Raw genomic sequence first — 23,450 nt, 5'->3', positions numbered from 1 at the left:
ATTTCTCACGTTGCATCATAGCATGCGGCCACCATATTTATTTATATATCAATTTATCCAATGACTAAGTTAATCGTTTAATCAATCGTCCGATTAATCGATTGAAAAACAATTGTTTGTTGCAGCCATAGAGTGTTGTCTAAATTTATGAACCAGCAGGTTCCACTTATAAGCCTCAGCGATACATTGGGTTGAACTCGGAAAACAGTCAGTCACTCTGCAGTCAGCTGCCAAATAACAAAAGACATTTAACTGGGAATATGAAGAGAACTCAGGAATGGATTATCAGAAAAAAAAATGAGGAAAGAGATGTGGGGTGTGAAGTGAAGGAAGCAGCTGATCCAAATCTCTCTAAGAACTTAAAAGGAAAGTGCAGCAGCACAGAGACAATCTTCATGAATGATTTTACTGGTATACTCGGTTTGCATGAATAGTTTTGAGCCGTCGTCTTTAAATATAAAAACATCGACATAAGAGCCCTTTTCAGTTATTCTTAGTTTCTTCAAATGGTCTCAATGCACAGTACTTTAGTCATGTGTACATCAAGGTGATGGTCATCTTTCTTATATTCAGATTTCATTCATTCAAACCCTTTTTGATAATAGGTAATCCACCACGCTGACTCGAAGAAAAACTCATTGTGGACACATTTTCTGATATAGACACAATGTTTACTGTGAGGCCATTATTTCATAGGGTCCCCAGTATAAATGAAGCTGTATTTTCGCTAAAGTTGGACAAATGCTCGTGCAATTAACAGTATTTGTTTGGGTATTATCATTGTCGTCTATTATGAATTAGAGGGTAGAGGCTCCTAAATTCTATTTTTTAAATTCAATTTACTTCTGGTAAGAGGTTGTTATGGAATTTCGCCATGTCGCCAACGTATGTCATTCAAATTCAGTCTATAAATGGACTAATATAACTAGAAAAAAATCCAAAATAATTGTAATGATTTTACTGTCCCTACTAAACTATGTTTAAAAAAAAAAAAAAAAAAAAAAGGCTTTCTCTTCGTCCCCACCGTCACTGTCCACTTTTACTTGAGAAGATTTCTGGAGAAAAAAACGCTACTCTTACTACACTACTTTGGGGTACAAAGGGGGGGTCGTTACATGTTTCCTCTTTATTCTACATATTAGATTTATTACCGTATTGGTTTGAATATAAGACGGCCCTGATTATAAGACGACCCCCTTTTTTTCCATACTCAAGTTTGAAATAAGACTTTTTGAACAGCAAATTCATTCTTATACAGAAAATAATTACAGTACATCCGAAACAAATGATTATAACAATATATTTGAGAGAAAAAGCATGTTATTTGACCTCATTCAAATCTTAATATCTGAACATTTAAATATGTAAACTAAAGTGCAATCACATTCGTAAATGAATGGCTTCTGGTTTTTGAAATGTAAATAAACCTATTGTGATAAAACAACAAAATTGCAATAACTGCATTAACCATCAAAGTGAAGTCTAACTGTAACTATAGTCTTGAAACAAATCTGAATAAGGAAAAACATTGCAATAAAAAATTGCAAACTGGTTAAACTTGAGAGAAGCTGAGATCTCTCATGACAGAACATCGCTTCAATGATATCTTGCGCCATCTAGCGTCATGAATGGGGAGAGTAGCTGAGATCTGTCATGACAGAACATCGCTTCAGTGATACCTGGCGCCATCTAGCGTCGTGAATGGGTATAATGTCTAGACCGCGAATATAAAACAACCCCCCTCTTTTTCGGTCTTATTTCAATGCAAAAAACACCGTCATATATTCGGGCCAATACGGTATTTTTTTGCCAACATAGAGATGTGAGAGTAGAGACGTGCCTGGTGTATTACCAGGGTAGCTCTACCGATTTCACCAATGAGACGTCGCAACAATAATCACATGACTCCATTATACCAATTAGATGCAAGTTTGCCGTTCTATCTTCATTCCAGCCTGTTCAATCTTGTGGTGTCTTTAAAGCACCTTAAAAAATGAAGTATTTGATATAGAGCGCTGCCCTCAACATGACTTGAAAGCGAAGATTTTAATAATGCTTCATTTGTGTAAAAAAAAATATATATATATATATATATATATATAATATATATATATATTTTTTTAAATTTCTTTGGCTTAATATGGTTATGTAACGGGTTCTTGTACAGTATCATTATAACAATAGTCCAAATTAGGCAAGTGCCGGTTACCGGTTTCAAGGTTTACCGTGATAATAAAAACGTCACGGTTTCAAAACCACTTAAATTTTCCATCACACTGTAGTACGGTATCAGCTATTTTTTATACCCCAAAAATGCAACGGGAAATAGAGCGGGAGTGCTCACCCCTTCCCCTGCGGTTGTCCGTCAGTGACGCTCCACTGTGCTATTAGGCTCGAGCGTATGACGTGGCTCTCGCGAGGTTTCCGCCGCTATTGCCATTTTGGAAGCGGGAAACATAAACAGTGAGGCATTTCAACACAGGTCGCTCTTTAAAAATGGTTGGAAATTATTGTGCGGTAAAGAATTGCAACAACCGATCGAATAGAAAGGAGAATGTACAGCTCGACGGAACACCATTGAGTTTCTTCCTGATCCCTACATGGAGAAAAGGTGAGGGAAAGGTCATATCTGAACTTACCAAACGTCGAAGAATGGCATGGGTGGCCTCGATCAGAAGGAAGGGCATAACATTTGATTCTCCAGTTACACACAGAGTTTGCTCGATGCACTTCCACTCCGGTAAGTTATTTTCGTTTGTCTACGCAAATTTCGGTAACTTTATGCCCTAAGTCGTCCTGTTGTTAGCTATAGCTACAGCTAAACAACTAGCATGCATACATGTGCATTGTCTTCATAAGACATAATTCCTGTCGTTGCCAAATGAAAAAGCTGTAATATTTTGACGTGAGAGAGTGGCAAAGAATTTGTACACAGGCTACATTTTCTGCAACAAAAAATTTGTACATCCGTGGTCACAGACTAATGTAAACACACATTGGTCATAATGTGCAGATCCTGCACCCATCTGCAGCAAAACTGTTCGTAGCTTTGTAGCGATTTGTAGTTTCGGAATTGCTGATGAGTGTAGTAACTTACACCAAACACTAAATACAGCATGATGTCCATTTCGCGTAGTGGTGGACGCTTGTCGACATCTTTATTCCATTTGTGTTCGGCTTGCTCGTAAGGGTCAACATTGTTCACATCCTTAAAATTGCTCACATATCTGTCCTTCGCCGTGGTAACAAGTTTGTCTCCGTATCGAACTGGCAAGTTTTCCTTACTTTTTTCCATCTTTGGCACTCGTAGTTGAACTGTATTTGCCGTTAAGTTTAAATGTCCCGTGATGCAGACGTGCTTCCAAAATGGCTGCGTTGTCGCAAATCTCGCATGATCCCGTGCTGCTGTGACGTAAACGCTTGAGCCTAATAGACTAGAGCTGAAACAATGGCTGGGAAAAAACAAAATCGCTTGTATGGGAGTATTTTGGCTACTGAAAAGAAGCAGAGGGCCGCGGATGAGAGGAGGAAGGACATCCCACGTGTAAGAATTGCTTGCAGAGAGTGGCTGTAAAGGGGGGGGGCAACACCTCAAACTTGATTTCACATTTACGTAACCATCATTCGTCACTTTATACAAAATTGAAGGTAAGTAAACGCTGTCATTTACGTTTCCCACCAGCTACCAGAGTTCTCTCCAGAGTGTCTAGTGTGTCTAGCGATGGTAAAACAAATATTAACTATATATAAATACTAAATATTTCAATAGCTTGTTAACGAGGTAGATAATGTGGCTAGTTAGCATGCTAGGACGGCTAACCGGGTTCCTCTCTACCATTAGCCAACTTTTCTAAAGTTTTCCGCGCTAGGGTACTTGCCAACCGTCCCAGATTGTGCGGAAGTCGCGGCAATCTGGAAAATAGGAATTTCCTATTGGCACTGCCGACAGAATCAAGCTGAACTTCCTATATTGCAGGTTGCCCCCACACAATCCGCGACTGTTGGCAACCTTAATTCTTTCTCCATTGTAAACAGCGGTTCAAAATAACATTTTCATAATACAGCTTGTTGTGTTTTTTCTCTCTGGCGACTTTCTGTGTTGAGAGGGGGTGGGTGGGTGGTTGGGTGGGTGTGTGTGTGAGTATAATGTGTAAATAATGATACAAGTCACACGCTTGCTCTCGGTTAATATTTAACTACCTAATATTAATAGTGGTCAGGGTTTCACCTACGTATTAAATATTGTGGCGCACCGCCACAACAAAATAAAAGCCGCCACGCCTGCAAAAGAGATGTTTTTTTTTTTTTTTTTTTAATTTTAAGGCAGTTTCAAACTAATGGCAGCCTAATGTGAAGGGTTCAGCGGCAACTTATTTATTGTGTATTGTAATGTCCGTAACTATATGGGACCACCTTAAAAAGAGACGATCGGACGGGGAGCTGTGACGTAGAGGGAAGCGAGGAAGCTCGTTATTATTTTGTTATTCCTTTTCTTTATTATTGTTGCCACAATAAAGTGGCTAAGCCAATACAGACTCCTGTCCTTCTTCCCCCCCATTACTGTATTTTGGATCGGACCTTTCGGCAAAAGTGAGCGGTGGACGGCCGTCTTGCACGGCAAGTTTGAATGAATTTGCGCCGAGCGGCGGGTCAGAGTGCCGCCGCGCTAATGTGTCAACAATGCACTCAATAGCAGAAAATGCAGGGCTGTTACAGCGGACGGATATATGCAATCACGGCTGACGAACCCTTGATAAGTGCGCTTTTTTCCCCCAAGTTTCATGAGCTCTGGGACACTCGAAAAATGTCTCTCATACCTCTCCTTGCTTAGCTAAATGGTACCTCGATGTGCGTTTGTGTGGAAAAGTAGTTCAAGAACAACAACAAAAAAGAACGATTCACCTTCTCATCGAAACTAGTACAACTCTTTACACGGCAATTAGAATTTCCCCCTGCACCTTGAAATGGCTCCATTACAAGGACGTAGGTTTGGTCTCAATATTGGTGGGGACGCTATAACCTGCATGTACAGTTTTTGCTGGGAACAGGACATTAATAAAACCAAAACTGATTAGGTGAACGGGGATCAGGGCTTAATTTCTCACCAATATGAACCTAATCAATTGATAGGCTAAATGATCAATGCACAAATAAATCTGTATTGACTTGTACTAACTTTCACACTGCAAATTTATAACGTTTCAATCTGATGATTTTTCTTAAATCTATTCGAATATTTTTTTCCATCTTGTTTTGAGTGTTAAAGACCAATTAACAGATTAATGGGTCAGATTATTCAATTTACTTTTGGTAAATATTACCATTTGTTATTATTAAGCCTAGACATCTAAAGGTTGGTCATTTTTCACCAAAATCAAGGGGGGAAATGATTTCAAATAATGTTTTGAACAATATCATTTCTTGAAAGAAGAACATTTCTGATGAAAAAAAAAGCTTTTTTTAAAGATTAAATATACTCACTTTTTTCTTAAAATAAGAGTGTTAAGATTATTTTCAGATAGCTGTTTTTTCATTTCAAGAAATCTGAGTAAAATTTACTTGAAGCACTGGCAGATAATTTCACTTATTTCTAGTAGATTTACACTGAAAACAAGCGAATTTAACTCGTCATCAGCCAATCAAACGTGCGTTTGAGGGGGGAAAAATTGTGTCATTGTAAGTCTGAACATAATGAAAGTAATTCATGGTGGGGTCAATTCTATCCTTACAAAATATGTGAAGACAATCTAAATGACCTCTATAACTGAACTCATTATATAATGCAAATAAGGTTGTCTAAAAGTTGGTGGGGACAATTTGAGCATCCTGAAAAGTTCCTAGTGTTACGTTCCTAACGTCCCTATGCAAACCTACGCCATTGGTCCATTAACAGAAGGACTAGTATTGTTGTGTTAATGTAGTACATTAAGGACTACGTGATGTAAGTAGTACTATTGCTACGAGAAAAAAAAGTCGTATTATTACGTAGTGTCATGTAGCTGTAATCAGCTGCGCATTTTACGTACATGTACCGTAGCTGAGAGCTACGACATTAGCCTGGCTAATGAAAATATTCCAAATAGATCTTTGTTATGGTTCTTCTTGGGTAACAAAATGTGAAAAAAAATTTAATTTGTCATGATATGACGCAATTTTGCCGTGGCACGACATGGTGAAGCGGTTCGACTCTGATGCAGTCCACCACCGCAGCTTCAAAAAGTCCTAGGGGAAACCCTGGTGGTAGTGGACACATCCTCACCTTACCGCTCCAAACTTAACCCAGAAAAGGTGAACATGCTCACATTCCTGCATCATAACTTGGACTGAGTGAGAAATATGAAGAAAATGTGCAAGTCTCTAAAAATGTTGCAGTGCCTGCAAAATATATGTATATATTTTTTCAATTTTATTTAGAAGTGTTTACTTTTTTATGTAAAATAATTATTTTTGATCTTGTTCTAAATAATGTTGAGCAACTTGAGCTGTGGCTGTTGGTTTAAGTGAAGTTCTATTTATGTTAATTTTATTTAAAACATTTGTTATTTATTTTTTGTTATTTCATTTTAACATTATATTCATGTTGTTTGTAATTTGCAAATGTGTTCTTAAAAATAAAAAAATCGCGTTCAATGGAAAAAACTTTGGAAAATGGGAAACTTTTACTTGAGTAATATTATTTTGAAGCAACGCTACTCTTACTTGAGTAAAATTTTTGGCGACTCTACCCACCTCTGGTGTTAATGTCCCTTTAAGAAAATTCCCCATTTATTGACATCAGTCTTCTGCAAAAACATCACATTAGTGGTGGGAAATTCAACCCTGGTGAGCAATTTAATTTTTTTTTACCCCCTTTAATAAACAGATTTTTCAGTTTCATGAAATATATTCGGTGCTGTTGATCGCAACACATCTACTCTGTTAAAGCTATATACGTACTAAGGCTGCAGCTATCAAATATTTTAGTACTCGATAAATCAATGAACTAGTTAGTTCGAATAATCGAGTAATCGGAAAAGGAACATGAATAATTAAAATACCTGAGCTGAGCCTCAAATAAATAAATAAATGAGGATCTATGTACAACAAAAGAACAATTGGCTAACTTACATGGCAAAAGTCAACTAGCTTGAATGCTATAAAATGCGAACTTTTTTTTCCAATGCTCTTAACAAATGGTTCAGACTCATATTCCCACAAAAAACGGCTAAATATACATATAAACTAAATTGCGAAAGCATGAAAAAACATTAGCCCAAACAAAAACTTAGCTTACGTTGGTCTTAACAGGGAGCAGTTGGATTCAGCCATGTGAAATGAGGCAGACCAGAGGGCAATGTATTTTTCCACCTTAATCAATAAACTAAATGTAAACACTTTCAAAATAAAACATTACAATGCCACTTTAATTAAACGAACACTCGAGGCAACAAAATTTAATTCGAATATTTTTTTCTAATCGAATACTCGAGTTAATCGATTAATCGTTGCAGCCCTAATACGTACAAAAATGAATTGAATTGAATCATTTCAAAAGCTTTATGCGTAACATGATAGTTTTCTCATCAATTATCCAAAGACTTGCTATCTATTATGCTAGCAAAGCTAAGCTGACAGCTAACTTTGGCACAAAATATCCCATCTTTTAGTGTCTACTCTGTTACGTCCAAATAAAAGTCCCTAAAAAAATGACCCTGTGTTATTTAATTAGTTCTCATTTAAGAAGGACATGAACAATTTAGAGATGAAACTATTTGTTTACAAACATTTTTGCTTACAAGCTTTAATATTGCATTAACCGATTATCGGTGGGAAAAAAAAACATTTACTTAATCCCTTTAAAGGTCATTAATAGTAGATGGAATCATAGCGCAAAGCTGATTCAGTCTTACTCAAAGATTATAATGCTCGAATTTCTCCTGCAACTTGAGTTGAGCAGTCATCTCAATTGTGACACATACTGTATATGACGCATTGTGTCACGAGGTTACACTGTGGCAATTACTGTACAGTTAAAAGTGCTAAAGGATGTTCTGAGTGTGTTAAGTTGCTACAGTAACAACACTTTTTCAGATGTGATGGAGGTCTGAAAGCCACTGTTGACACCCAATCAGGTTGAGGGAACTTCAAAGCCGTGATATTAAGAAATCGGCAATTATTTGCATTCCAAATTGGCCTCGGGCTGATTACATTAACGTAATAGCTCTGACAGTATTACTGGTCGTAGTGGGCCAACTCAAACCCATGAGTTCCGATACTGCAAGTAAACAGGTCTCCGGTTCTGTCATTTATCTGTGGTGTCAACTGCAGCGCCTGGGAGGCATAATGCCTGTCCACAGTTGTCAAGGCTTGTTACCATGACTCGTCACAGTGCAGTAACCCTGACGATGCCTCTTATCTTCCTCGCCTAGATAAGCCGACATCAGCGTTATGTACGGCTTGACGCGTTGCAGGCATATCAACTGACTCCCACCATTTTGTTATGCTCATGATTTAGGTATGACCGCTGTCCAGGTAACATTGACCTTAACATACAGTATCACAGCACGGTGAAGAAGACCCATTCTGAACTTTGTCCCGCTTTTAATAAAAGTTACAAAGAACTGTGATTGTCAATTTTTTAACCCTCTGGTGCATAGTGGTCACTCTAGTGCAGGGGTCCCCAACCTTTTTTGAACCACGGACTGGTATTATTTGGATCTTTTTTTCACGGATCGGTGTTCTGACAAATTTTGCAACCCATCAAAAATTGCAACAATGCGGTTCTGCACATGCGCGTAACGTTAAACATGGCCGCAAATGCAGCGATTCCAAAGTAAACACTACAAACTTTCTTTAAAGCAGGGGTCCCCAAACTACGGCCCGCGGGCCGGATACGGCCCGCAGCCACATTTGGTCCGGCCCCCTGAACAAAACAAAAAAAAAAAAATTGTAAAAAAAAAAAAAAAAAAAAAAATTTTTTTTTTTTTTTTTTTTTTCCCCAATAGAGTTATTTATGTCCTGGCTTTTTTTCTGTGAAGAACTGAGCAATGGTTATTTGGTTATTATCTATTTAATTAATACAGTATTATTATATTATATTATATTACATGATATTATATTATATTATATTATATTCAGGGGAGCACATAAGTGGTCCGCACATGCGTACTGGACGTAGACAAACGCGCTGGCCCTCAACGGCTTCCATACGCTTTTGCGTACCGATGGCTGACCACTCTATTTGCGGCGGACACGAGAAAATAACTTCTCAAAATGTCGATGAGGCAGGCCACACTGAGTAATTACTTCCGTGTTCCCCCACCCCCGTCAAAAGACAGACAGACAACAGAGACGTCACCGGAGCTACCGAAAAAAAGGACTTTTGCTGAAAAGTGGCTACAGGAGGTACCATGGCTAGAAGCGAATGATGCTCGCACGGAAATGCGGTACAAAATGTGCCGTGAGAATCCCAATGTCGCCGATTAGAGCAACGCATTTTATGTAGGCTCAAAGAATTTCAGCCATCCAAACTTTGAAAAGCACGAAAAAAACAGAGAGCATGTGGCAATTAAGCAAACTATCGATGTCAAACAGGACCCCACTCGCCCTATGGACATGTGGCGGAATAGGGCGGAATAAAGGTAATGAACAGCGACATGCACTGACAAACGTGTTTTTGCTCGCATTTTACAAAGCTAAACATGCACGTTCAATGAGGTCTTATGAGGAGGACATCCCACTTTTAAAAAGGCTTGGAGTTAATGTGGGAGCCGCATAATGCCCTTTATTTTGAATTGGTGCTTTTATGTTTATTTCTTTACATTTCACTTCAAAGTAATGGCAATTTTGTTGTGCCAGTTGATGTTAATCAAGCATTAACTGTTAATATAATTAATCAAAGTTAATTGGCTCTAAGTAAAGCTTGTCATAAATTTATCGCATCAGGTGGGTCGGCTCTCAAGCTCAATGAGGACCAAGTCACATCTCCAGGTCCTCCTCTGAGAACCTGGGAAAAAAATTATGTGCACCCCTGATTATATTATATTATATTATATTATATTATATTATATTATATTATATTATATTATATTATATTATATTATATTATATTATATTATATTATATTAAGGGCTGTCAAAGTTATCGTGTTAACGGGCGGTAATTAATTTTTTTCATTAATCACGTTAAAATATTTGACGCAATTAACGCATATGCCCCGCTCAAACAGATTAAAATGACAGCAGTGTCATGTCCACTTGTTACTTGTGTTTTTTGTCTCCCTCTGCTGGCGCTTGGGTGCGACTGATTTTATGCACCATGAGCATTGTGTAATTCTTGACATCAACAATGGTGAGCTACTAGTTAATTTCTTTGATTGAAAATTTTACCAATTTTATTAAAACGAAAACATTAAGAGGGGTTTTAACATAAAATTTCTATAATTTGTACTAAAATCTATCTTTTAAGAACTACAAGTCTTTCTATCCAGGGATTGCTTTGACAGAATATTAATGTTAATGCCATCTTGTTGATTTATTGTTATAATAAACAAATACAGTACTTATGTACAGTATGTTGAATGTATATATCCGTCTTGTGTCTTATCTTTCCATTCCAACAATAATTTACAGAAAAATAAGGCGTATTTTAGAGATGTTTGAATTGCGATTAATTATGATTAATTTTTAAGCTGTGATTAACTCGCTTAAAAATTTTAATCGTTTGACAGCCCTAATTATATTATATTATATTATACTATATTATATCATTTTTATTTTATTTACTTTGGTTCCGTGAAGAATCCAGAAAGGGTTATTTGATTGTGGCTTTCTGAAAAACAATATATTTTTACATTTAGGCACTCCTGCAATCGTCACACTTTTTCTGTTACAAACTGACCCCGGCCCCTCATCAGAGAAGAGAAGGGTTATGTGGCCCTCACAGGAAAAAGTTTGGGGACCCCTGCTTTAAAGAAAGGAATATTGACTTATGTTTGATCATGGAAGGACATGTAGAAAAGATCTTCTCAGATCCATCCTGCCATGTTAGCTGCACACAACAACTGCACACCACTCTCACCATTAACGACTTCGTCTTGTCGTTAAGCATTAATTAAGAAGCCCGCTTCACAAAGATACGATGTTGGAAATTGTAACAAGGTTTTCAATGCTCTCGTAGCGATGTCAGGATATTCCAGAATGACTTTAATCCAGAACCTCGGTAGAGTTGTTGTCTCAAATGTACGTTTAAGGTCGCCGTCATTTGCGATCTCTACAAGCTGATCCTCCTGTTGCACAGACATGCTTGAATCACACGGTTTATTCACAAACGGGTCACGAATCCACTTCTTCACAGTTTGTGGGTCTTCGAGGTTGTAGGCTCATCTTCTGGCTCGTCAGGTGCCCTTTTCGCCGTCAAAATATCTCCAAAGAGTTCTGTTTTCCAGTTATCTTCGCTCGTGTGGGGGCTAATTATTTCCGGGAAAGAATGTGCTGCGCCCGCGGCCTTGTAATACGTTATTATCGAGGACAAGCGCCCATAGATATATAATATACACAAAACAAGATGTACTGCTTGCAGTCCAATCAATGCATTTCTATGACGACATTCTAATCTATCCTGTAGTATTATACAGTATCTAGAGTAGACAGGGACATTGGTGTGTTAAACAGGGGCACAGGGTAATTCGGCCAGAATTCGGTCATTAATATATTATTATTTCTGTGCGGCCTGGTAGCAAATGCGCCGGTACCGGTCCGCGGCCCAGCAGATGGGGACCCCTGCTGTAGTGGACAGCTACTGAAATTTCTGAAATTAAAGTTTCCCCTACATATAAAAGATTGTGGCGCACCGCCACACCAAAATAAAAGCTGCCACGCCTTGCAAATGAGATTTTTTAAAAAGATTTAAGCATACATTCTAATATATAATTTGCATAATTTAAAAGAATATATATAGCGCTAGTGCTGCAACGATTAATCGGTTAACTTGAGTAATTTGATTAGAAAAAAGCTTCGAATTAAATTTTGCTGCTTTGACTATTCGTTTAATTAGAATGGCATTGTAATGGTTTGTTTTAAAAGTGTTTGCATTTAGCTTTATTGTTTTGGTTGGATACACTGCCCTCCAGTGACAACAGTGAATATGGCGTAACTCATTTAACATGGATGTATCCAGCTGCTCCCTTTTAAGATGAAATAAGGTAAGTTTTTCGTAATTTATAGGTATCTTTAGCTCTTGTTTTTTTTTGTGGGAATATGTGTTTGAACAATTTGGTAAGAAAGTTGTAAACTAACGTTAGCATTTTATAGCATTTAAGCTAGTGGACTTATGCTATGCAAGTTGGCCAACTGTACTTTTGTTGTACTTAGATCCTCATTTTTTTTATTTCTTTTATCCCGTTTGAGGCTAAACTCACTATCAATCCTGGTTAGAAACAGAATGCATTTATTGTCGTTGATCAGAATCACACTCACAGAGCACACGTTTGTATCTGTTATGAATTATTGCTTTGAAATGTTCCTCCATTTTGAAATGGCTCCAAGGAAGTAGTCTGCTTCAACAGCACAATTATTCTGGAAAATATGCATCCCTTTGACAGGTGGCAGATGCGCTTCCTAATATACACTCAGTTTTACAGCTCATTCAGTGACAAGCAAGACAGTGAACGCATTGGTCACAAGCGATGGAGTGGATGGAGTGACTCAATTGGTCACGTAACATTTGGTTAAAGCGGTACACGCACCAACACGAGGCTTCACCTAATGAGCTTGACGCATGCGCAGGTGTCTCTTGACCAATCACTATCTTCAATTGTTCTTATGTAGTCAGACAAAGAGTCTTTTCTACTGTAGAAAAGTCGGCATCTACCTGTAAGTAATGTAACTGCCTTCTCAAAAACGTAGCCTAAAGAATACTATCCTAACAACAAAGTAATAATAATAATAGTAATAAACAAAGTTTCGTTGTGCATTTTGTAACAATGACAATAAATATTCTGAATCTGAATCTAACAAAAATGCGGCAACAACTGAGCACAGAACACTTGAATACTCAGAGTGTTACATAATGTGAGAGTAGGGAAAAATTATCTTATCGTCTGTATTAAGCTGTCTTCACTTGCTCTGGGAAAGATGATCCTTACCACTTGCTAGTTAGTAATTTCAAGTGTGTCCTGTTAATGTGTTTTTGTTGTCATAGCAAAAAAAAAAAAGACACGGACAGACACGGACGTCGTTTCAGTTTGTAGCACGTCGGCAGCCTGTCATTGGTATGTGCTGTAAACAAGTACATTTACCTGAGTGTTCTTCTCAGACTGCCAGCCAAGTTCTAACCCGTGTCTTTTGCTATGTAAAATTAAAAAAGAACGCAAACAATTGCTTATAAAAAAAAATAGATGTTTTATAAATGTGTAGCCGACATTACTATTTTGGGTCAAAAAAAGTGAAACTAATGACAAATCTTCCCCAAAAAAGTTCTCTGGTTGTTCACAACTACTTGTTCGCGCTCAGTTCAGATGGAATTTGAAAATTTCAAGGTCATCCTATCTCAGAAACTCAGATATATTATCATAAAATCCTAGTTCTCCAGTAAAAACAATACGACTTGAGGGGGCGTTCAGATGCAATTTTCGACTAGTAGAGGAGTGCGAAATTTCCAATTCTTAGATTATTCGCTATTCGGCCGTGGAAGATTCGAGAAGGATTCACAAACATCCAAATTTGTAAACATCATGCTTGTCATTACCTGAGTAATGACAATGCTCAACTCACGGCTCTGGCTCAACTCATGCCGCTAGAAAAAAAACAATAATACCGGACTGCTGCCGAAAGCCGCTACAAACTACGTCCACATAATGCTATGGTAGATATCACATGTATAAAGAACTAGATGCGAAATGACAGGCTCAGCGGCGTTAGCAGCACATGTATAGAAAACTAGATGCGAAATGACAGACTTGACGGCGTTAGTAAACAGTTGCCACCTTAAAGCAGTAGCTTCCCTGGAAGGCTCTGATGTAGCGAACCTTCCAAGCGAACCTAATGAACTGTTATCTAAAATACTCCTAACAGTTGATTCACAAAATTATATTAATTGAATGTAGTTTAAAGCTGCTGATACAGAATGGGGACTTGAGTATTTTATTTACTGTTTTGAACAGTTAACTTGATACTGAAATAGTCAAGAATCGAGACTGTTTTACGTCCATATCTATAAAGAATTCGGGGATTTAAGCATTTATTCACAAGAATTTACAATGAAAAAAGCTCTTTGACTGTGATTCCACTCGGTCAGCTTTGACGGCCACGCCAACAATGCAGGCCCCCTATTAATCGGCCAAAATGTATATGATCGGGAAAATTTATCGGGAATGATTGGAATTGAATCGGGAGCAAAAATAAGCAATCGGATTGGGAAATATCGGGATCGGCAGATACTCAAACTAAAACGATCGGGATCGGCTCGGGAGCAAAAAAACATGATCGGAACAACCCTCTTATCTGCCGATCCCGATATTTCCCGATCCGATTGCTTTTTTTTTTGCTCCCGATTCAATTCCAATCATTCCCGATAATTTTTCCCGATCATATACATTTTGGCAATGCATTAAGAAAAAATTAATAAAACTCGGACGAATATATACATTCAACATACAGTACATAAGTACTGTATTTGTTTATTATGACAATAAATCATCGAGATGGCATTTACATTATTAACATTCTTTCTGTGAGAGGGATCCACGGATAGAAAGACTTGTGACTTTGTACATTGTGACTAAATATTGCCATCTAGTGTATTTGTTGAGCTTTCAGTAAATGATACTGTAGCCATGCCCAAATGCATGATGGGAAATGGAACCATGACTGTGCGTAGTGCTACCAATGGATATATCTTCTCTGCGTTGGGAAATAACATAAGGTGTTAAGAAAAAGATGTATTGCTACCTTGCTTACCCACATTGCTTCCCATGATATTTCTAATCGTAGGGAGAGGGATTGTAAGGCTTTAGCCAGTTAAAAAAGGCTCCAAAGGTTGCCAAATTTCACTCTACTCATTTGACGCTGCCTTTTATCTCTATATAGATAAAACGGCGCCATTACAGATTGAGCGCGACAATGCGTGAGTGGGTCTTGCAGCGCATGCATTAATTGCGTTAAATACTTTAACGTGATACATTTTTTTAAAAATTAATTACCGCCGTTATCGGGATAAATTTGATAACCCCACTTTAAGCCTAAACTAAAGACTCTGGATGAGTATAACATATTATGTCTGTAACGTTAATACAATCAGAAAACGATTTAATTAAAAATATACCAGTATATATAGTAAAAAAAGGCATGGCCGATATTTTTTTGCCGATTCCAATACTTTGAAAATGACGTGATCGGGACATCTCTAATGGGAACATTATTATGCTGGCGTAAAAAAAGTGGAAACTAATGATAAATCTTCCTAAAAAACTTGTTTCTTTAGAAATTGTAATCTTTGCACGCCAAAATAAATATTATTGCAAGCATAAACACCTGTTTAACATCTCCTGAAATTTATTCTGCAATGCTTTAAATTAGGGCTGTCAAAATTATCGCGTTAACGCGCGGTAATTAATTTTTTTTATTAATCACGTTAAAATATTTGACGCAATTAACGCACATGTCCCGCTCAGAAAGTATTCTGCCTTTTGGTAAGTTTTACAGCAAGGCTTTTTGCGCTGTCCAACAGCGAACTCTTGTGGTCGCTTGGCGACATGGTTTATTATTTTCTTCTTTTCTTCATTATGGCTGCACGACGTCTCGGGCTGATAATGTTGTGCTTATATGATCCTTGGACAAGATTTGTCCGTAAGTATGGTTGTTGTAAAGAATGTACATATTATGTTAGTAAGCGAAATGTTATATTTTTTGTATGAGACGCTTTTTGTTTATGTTTAGTGAACCTGTATAGCGTGCTAAGCTAACGTTGTTGCTAATGCAATGCTGTGTACTTTTTTGTTGTTGTTTCACAACGGTCTAAAGAGGACAGTGGTTTGAGGCCATTTTATTAATAAATCAGATGAAAAAGGAAGAAGTCTGATTATTAAGGCGTCGTTCACTAGCTGTCTAGCTTTGGAAAAAGTAGACGCTTCGGAGTGAGGACAGCATAGACAGATTTAAATGACAGTAGAGTGAAATGCCCACTACAGTCCTTATGTACCGTATGTTGAATGTATGTGTCCATCTTGTGTCTTATCTTTCCATTCCAACAATTTATTTTACAGAATATATATATAATTTACAGAAAAATATGGCATATTTTATAGATGGTTTGGATTGCGATTAATTGCGATGAATTACGATTAATTAATTTTTAAGCTGTAATTAACTCGATTAAAAATTTTAATCGTTTGACAGCCCTAATTTAAATGTTTGTAATCCAAATATTTGATAAATCGGACTAACTGAGAGATTAATTGATTAGTGTGGATTTCAAGCTCTCTCCCAGTTTTTATTTGGCACCAACAGACCACGAAAAAACAGAGAACTGATTGTTTTCATTTCATGGTGGGAAATGTTTTCTCCACTAGAGGGCAGTCATGCTCTTTGGATGAATGATGTTTTATTTCTGTACATTTTTCTAGTCTGAATACGATGATATTTGTGTATTTTTTGGCCTAATACGGTCGTGTAATATGTTATAATACAGTAATATAATACCAGCTCATATAGTTAGCGTTGTGCTAAGAAAACGATAACACCATTTAACCCTAACCCTTTAAAAAAAATCTGACAATGTAAGCAGTTACTCTGTACATACATATTCTTTCCACCGTATACTTTTTTACTTGTACTTAAGTAATTTCTCAGCGATGACTACTTTTACTTATGTAATATTATTTTGAGGTAATGTTACTCTCAGCACCTCAGAAATAATGACAAAAAGCAATAATAAAAGAACTGAGTATTATACTTTGTAGGTTTCAAAGAGGAGACTGAATTCTGAAGTACAAGCAGAGCGAGTTTATACAAATGTTAAGTAGGGCTGTGCTGCCCATCTGCCGCTCAGTGTCCTGCATGAGTCAGCTGTGAGCAGCTGGGACTGCCATTCATACAAAGAGACACATGTTACACACCAGATACAGACACAAAAATACCCCTCTTCTGGATAAAGATCTGCCTCACTGGAAGAATTAAATGATGTTTATAGGCCAATTCTTCTCTGCTGTCATCACTTTTTCAGTGATGTCAGCAGAACACACTTTCAAAAGACACACATTTTCAAATATCATCCTTCAAAAATGATGACACTGTACTGATAAGAAGAGAATGGGAACCATCAGAAGGACAAAAAAAAGGAAACTTGTTTTCATTCTGGAACATGCACAACAAACTGTTCTTAAGCAACAACTAAAGCTTTTGTTCACTTTAGTTTGGCCTACAGCTGGATTCAATTAAGGCCATTCTTTAAACCCAAAAAGAAGACCACTCATCCCCTCTGCATGTCTCCTATTTATCACAAATTCACAATCACTTTTCTCCCAGATAAAAATAAATCTAAACCACACGTTTGCACTGAAGTTGTTCGGGAATGAAATAAAATGGAGCGGATGCATTCCTGTAGCTTGGGATCATTGTTGCCCTTTGAAAAGACAGCCTGCATCATGTTCTTTAGTATTCTCCGGATAGCAGTGTGACCGTGTTACACAACAAAATTTGCTTCAAAATGAACACCTGATGTCATGCTTGAAGGAGAATCTCACTTGCAACTTTAAGTGTCAAACATGAACCCTGCACATTTAATTATCATTTACAGTGGTTTGAAAAAGTATCTGAACCTTTTGAAATTCCTCACATTTCTGCATAAAATCACCATCAAATGTGAATCTTTGTCAAAATCACACAGATGTAAAAACAGTGTCTGCTTTGACTAAAACCACCCAAACATTTATAGGTTTTTATATTTTAACTCATTTGCTCCCAAAAACTTATAAATAAGTTCTATTTTTAATTGTTTCAGTGTCCCAAAGATGTATTTATACGTCTTTTATGGGGTTTTTTTCATAAGAGACATCTCTGGGTTCTGATTCAACTGAGCTCCAAGCACAAAGCTGAAAATCCATTTTAAAGCAATAAAACTGGCCACTGGAGGGCAGTAGCGCATTTGGTAAGACCCGCAACCCAATTTAACGGCAACGAAAGGCCGGGCCACACGGCCGGGGCGCCGGTGGAAGGATGCCAGGCGGCGGACAACCGAGCAGAACAACCGAGAGGACGCCCGGGATGCCAGGCGCTGGACAACCGTGCAGAAGGACTGGGACCACCAGTGCAGCGGACGATGTCATTAAGTCCGTGCTGCTCGCCGAGCAGACCCCGCAGATCACTCAAAAAAATGTTGCAGCCACAACAGTGTCATATCAGTTAGTTACGAGTAAATAAGTTGTTACTTTGCTATTAAAGCTCTATTTGTCTTGTTGTTTATGTTATTTTGTTAAAAGAAAACATTATTCAGATGTTTGGGATGTAACTAAAGCAAAAAAATAGCTGTTAAAGTCAAAGTTATGTTTGAAATTATGCGTTCACAAAAATCTCAGTTTCTCTGTTTTTTCATCAGGAATTGGAAAAAAATAACCTATTAATAAGCTATTTTCTAATGCTGATTATAAAGAATGGAAAAAGATATGAACTTACTTTTTCCTGCTGAAAGAAGAGAGTCTAATCTTTCTTTCGGTGGGTTCCATGTTTATGTAGCAATAGAACAGAATTTTCTGTGGGCCTTGTAAAATCAGTCAAAATCCAGTAAAATGGCCGGGAGTAAAATAGCTGGGAGTGAATGAGTTAATGAGCATAGCATGCAAACAATGACAGAAGTGGGAAAATAAGTAAGTGAACCATCACATTTAATATTTTGTGGCCACCCTCCCTTTGGCAGCAATAACCTCAACCAGACGCTTACTGTAGCAGCAGATCAGTCTGGCACATCGATCAGGACTAATCTTGGTCCATTCTTTTCTACAAAACTAAATGTTTGGGTGGTTTTGGTTAAAGCAGACACTGTTTTTCATCTGTGTGATTTTGACAAAGATCAGATCAAATTTGATGGGGATTTTATGCAGAAATGTGAGAAATTCCAAAAGGTTCAGATACTTTTTCATACCACTGTAGATGGCCTTGTGCTGAGAAAAAGTATACGATTGTTTAAAAAAAAAAAAAAAAACATTTTAAAAATCAGACAGCGTAAGCAGTTACTCATTACTTTAGTATTCTTTTCACCAAATACATTTTGACTTGTACTTGAATAACATTTTTTTGGATGACTACTGAACGGCCATTCAAACCGGAGATGCTCATGTTTCAGTGCCATTGATGGCATTAGATGTCCAATCCATTTTGACCGGGAAGGGGGAAAGAACATTCATTGGACGTCAAGCGGCGTCAATGGCAGTCAGTAAGTTAACCTATTTGGCCAAAAATAAACTAGTCCGATCCACATGATATGTATTTGTCATTAATGTGGCCTGCAAACCAAAATAAATTTGACACCTCTGTTGTAAAGGTATCATTTTATCCACGTGTGTCTTTGACATCCCACGGTCATTCAGTGGGCATTTTCTCCTTTAAATGCACATGTTGGCTGGTGCACAAAAAAATGGGATGATCAACTCCTTTCATTGCATTTTACTGACTGTATCCGCGTTGTGGAGGGGTGTCTAATGTTGCATCAAATACACGGCACCCCATCATAATCCCCCCTGTGTTGTGTGGGAGTAGCAGCAGAAAACAGCACACACGCCATTCCAAACCCCCTCGTCCAAAACGCTGCACAAGCAAGTTAACCGTTCAACAAGGCAGTTGGCGTTCACAAAAATAACGGTTTTTCCACACATATTTCTTTGTAACAGCCTTCCACTAATGTCACCGTGTGAATATTCTGGAATCCTAATTATTATACTTTAGTAAGCATTGGTGTCTTGCACACGTTTAGCTAGTCTGCGCTGTTGTTGCGCTTAATATGCTGCTCACAACTTCCATCATGTTGACCGACGGCACTCATTTCGTCGTTAATTCCAACACAAATTATGACTTCTTACCTCATGATGAAAGTGTTGTCACGTCGAATATGTAGCAGGCGGATTTATATTTCGACGATACGTGACTTGCTTGGTAGTTTTCCCCAAAAAAGTTGATGGCTTCGAGGCTACAAGGCGAAGAAGTGAATGAGACGGGCGGCGTGCCAGCAGCTCTCAGTTTGTAGACCAGTTGATGAAAGTACCCCAAAATAAATAAAATTAAAAAAAATAAATGGGAAACCTTTAGCGGTCAAATCCTACATGGTCTAGTATGTTGCTGCTCCACTTGCGGTGACGGCTCACTGGAAGTAAAGTAGGAGGAGGGGGGAAGAAATCGCAGTTCTCGGGGTTTCGTGACGTACTTGAAGAGATGTGATGCGGCGCCGAGCCGCTCGGATACCAGGCGGCTGCAGCTGAGCGGACTCTGTAACAAGTGGTGCGTTCAAGGACCTGCCGTAAACTTTACAATAATTTACGCGCCCTGAATTCTGGAATTGAAACCCTTTAATTGATTTTTCTTTGCCTTTTCTGTTTAACTTTTCACTGTCACTGCCATTGCTTTTAACGAAAGGAATGGTCTGTCAATAAAATGGCGTTTTTTCCAACCAGGAATACATACCTGTCAACCCGAGGCCGTTGGTAATCTTACAAATAGTGATATATGCCATAAACGGATTTTAAAGGGCGGCCAAGGGGGCCAGCCCCCCCGGTGGCCGAAAAGTGTCATTGCATGTAATTGACTTTCCTAAATACGTATGTAAAATATTTTTTTGTGATTGAAGCAACTTTTTTTTGGGGGGGGGGGGGGGGGGTTGAATGATTTAGACACAAACATCCTAATCATAATATGGCCCAAACACAAAAAGGATTGCTTCAATCAAAGAAAACTTTTTCGATGAAAAATTAAGTGTTCAAATGCAGTTTTCAATCTCAAATATTTTTTTCGCATTCAAAAACTTTTTCTGTGATTGAAATTTTTATTTTGATTGAAGTGATTTTCTTTTTGAAAATCTATATTTTTTAAGCAACTTATTTTTTGATTGAATAATAAAGACAAAAATGTCTTAGCCAAAATGTGGCCCAAAAATAACTCAACATTACTTCAATCAAAAAAAATTTTTTTTTCAATTTTTGAGTTTCAAAATTACTTTTGCATTCAAACACTTTTTTTTAATTGAAGCTACTTTTTTTGTTGAAAATATATATTTTGATTGAAGCAACTTTTTTTTTTTTTTTTTTTTTTTTTTTTTTTTAGTGAAGCAACTTTTTTTTTTTTTTTTTTTTGGATTGATTGAATAATAAAGACACAAATCTACCTCCATATGGCTCCGCCCAGGGGATACAATTTTTGACTGGGGTAACTACATTGGTAGGACACCGGCGGGCGTACCATATTCAATGGATGACAATCTTGGCGAAAAGTATTGTCTCATTGTCAACTTATTATGATAAATATTCTTGTAAGTTAATTATATTGCTTACACTGCGTTTCGGGGTCATCAACATGTTGTGCCCCTCTGCCCCAAAAGTCAAACTCTGCCTATGATGCATGCCCTTACAAAATGGTGACTAATCTTACAATGTTTCATAAAACGTGCAATATAAAACAAAAATAAAACTCAATTTTTTTTAAATAATATGAATGTATTGGTAATATTTTCACATATAACCTGGTGCAATCAATATCTTCAGCTACATCATGATTACTAAAATCTAACAGTGACTTTTGTTATAATTGTATGTAGCACTTTTGGCAATTTCTATCATGTCTTTTGATGGCTGCACTTCATGATACTTCAGCTTGCAATTCAGTTTGACTTGAAGGTAGTCCGTTAGTGTGTCCAATTATAAAAATAAAAAGGTCATTTGATAAAATTAACTTACCGATGCAATCTTTGAGTCAAAGAACATTTCTTTTGCTAATTTTGAGAAGTGATCAGCAATAGTTGCAGGCAAATTGTGTTCAGCAACAAATTGGCAGAATAAAATCTCCGCTTTCGGCACTTTTCATTCTGCAGACTTCAGCTTTATGACCAGTGTTGTTAACCTTACTTTTAAAAAGTAATTAATTACAGTTACAAATTACTTCTGCCAAAATGTAATTGCGTTAGTAACTCAGTTACCTGAATGTAAGAGTAATTCATTACTTGGCAAAGTAACTGGTGTTACCTTTCATGTTTTTTTTTTTTTTTTTCATTAAAAAAAAAAAAAAAAACAGTAACCTTTTCTATGTTTGAAGGTCATTTAATGTCAACTGTCAAATCAACTGTTGAAGTTGTTAAAATTGCTCCTATTTTTGCATTAGTTCCTTTCAGTCTACTTTCGACATGTCAATGTTTTAAAACTGTTTCATCATTTAAAGATAAATTCAAGTCAAGATTTTGCCGATTTAGGAGTATTTTAGATAAAAAAGTTACTTAGGTTCGCTAGGAAGGTTCACTACAAAAGAGCCTTTCTGAGAAGTCTACTGCTTTAAAATGGCAACTGTTTACTAACGCCGCCGAGTCTGTCATTTCGCATGTAGTTCTATATGCATATGATATCTAGGCGTAGATTGTAGGCTGTCGGCTACAGTCACGAAATATTGTAGCCACCTAGCCTAGCGTCGCATTTGCAACAGCGTCACGACACTCTTCCCTCCTTCCCACTCCCACTTTTCTCTCTCCGTGTCTCTGACTTTTTTCGCGTCATTCAACAAACGTAGTAACGCATAGTAAAGCACATTGTCACATTGCCGAAACGGTGACAAAATCCGAAAAGAGAAAAAAAACGTAATGAACGAAGAACAGATTGTGAACGTACGGCATGCACATTTGAAAATCAGTCCTCACAAGTACATATTACGCCGAAACCGTACAACTTGACAGGTATGGGAATAGTAGTCAATAACTCTTTATTGACTATTATGACCAGGGTTGTCAACTGACTTGCAGGGGCCCGGGAACAAGAGACCCTTATAGGGCCTCCCTACCCCACCCCAGCCACCGACTTGTCACGACAACATACACAGTACTTTAATGTTTTGCAAGCAATGACAGTGCGAATTTTCAAATTATTTAACTTGAGACGGACTGTTAAATTTAACAGACCATAATGTGCTGTGACACAATATAAACAAACAATTCCCATCTATTGCCCCACGTAGGCTAAAATACAATACAACTGAGAGTGCTATGCCTGCCTGCTAAGCAACAAAACAGTATAACTAAACATCCTGTGCCTGCCCCTTCCACATCCCTGGGGTTATCAAGCCCTCAAACAGTGATGCGCCTAGATTTTTTTAACAGCAAAGTCATTTATAACATCAGTGAAATCCAGTTTTTGAGCAGGCTCACACTCTATGGAGAGCATGGTATGACCAGCTTTACCAATTTGGCGCAGACGAAGAGGTGGGCGAGTGTAAGGGGGTGAAATAGGAGTCGCT

At 37.6% G+C, this 23,450-nt stretch overlaps 1 protein-coding gene across 1 annotated transcript in view; it reads right to left on the bottom strand.

Annotated features, from left to right (window-relative positions):
* LOC130907543 (protein enabled homolog) overlaps positions 1 to 20,417 on the bottom strand; it is a 270,375-nt gene extending 249,958 nt beyond the window's left edge. Inside the window, exon 1 of the mRNA XM_057822770.1 lies at positions 20,048 to 20,417. Coding sequence (XP_057678753.1) covers positions 20,048 to 20,052 — 5 coding nt within the window. The 5' untranslated portion in view covers positions 20,053 to 20,417. The remainder of the gene's footprint in view (positions 1 to 20,047) is intronic.
* Between the last annotated feature and the right edge of the window lie 3,033 nt (positions 20,418 to 23,450).

Source organism: Corythoichthys intestinalis, chromosome 19 (genome assembly GCF_030265065.1).
Source record: "Corythoichthys intestinalis isolate RoL2023-P3 chromosome 19, ASM3026506v1, whole genome shotgun sequence".
In the NCBI taxonomy this organism is placed as follows: Eukaryota; Metazoa; Chordata; class Actinopteri; order Syngnathiformes; family Syngnathidae; genus Corythoichthys; species Corythoichthys intestinalis.
Note: the sequence above shows the minus strand (reverse complement) of the source record. Positions and strands in the feature narration are given on the sequence as shown.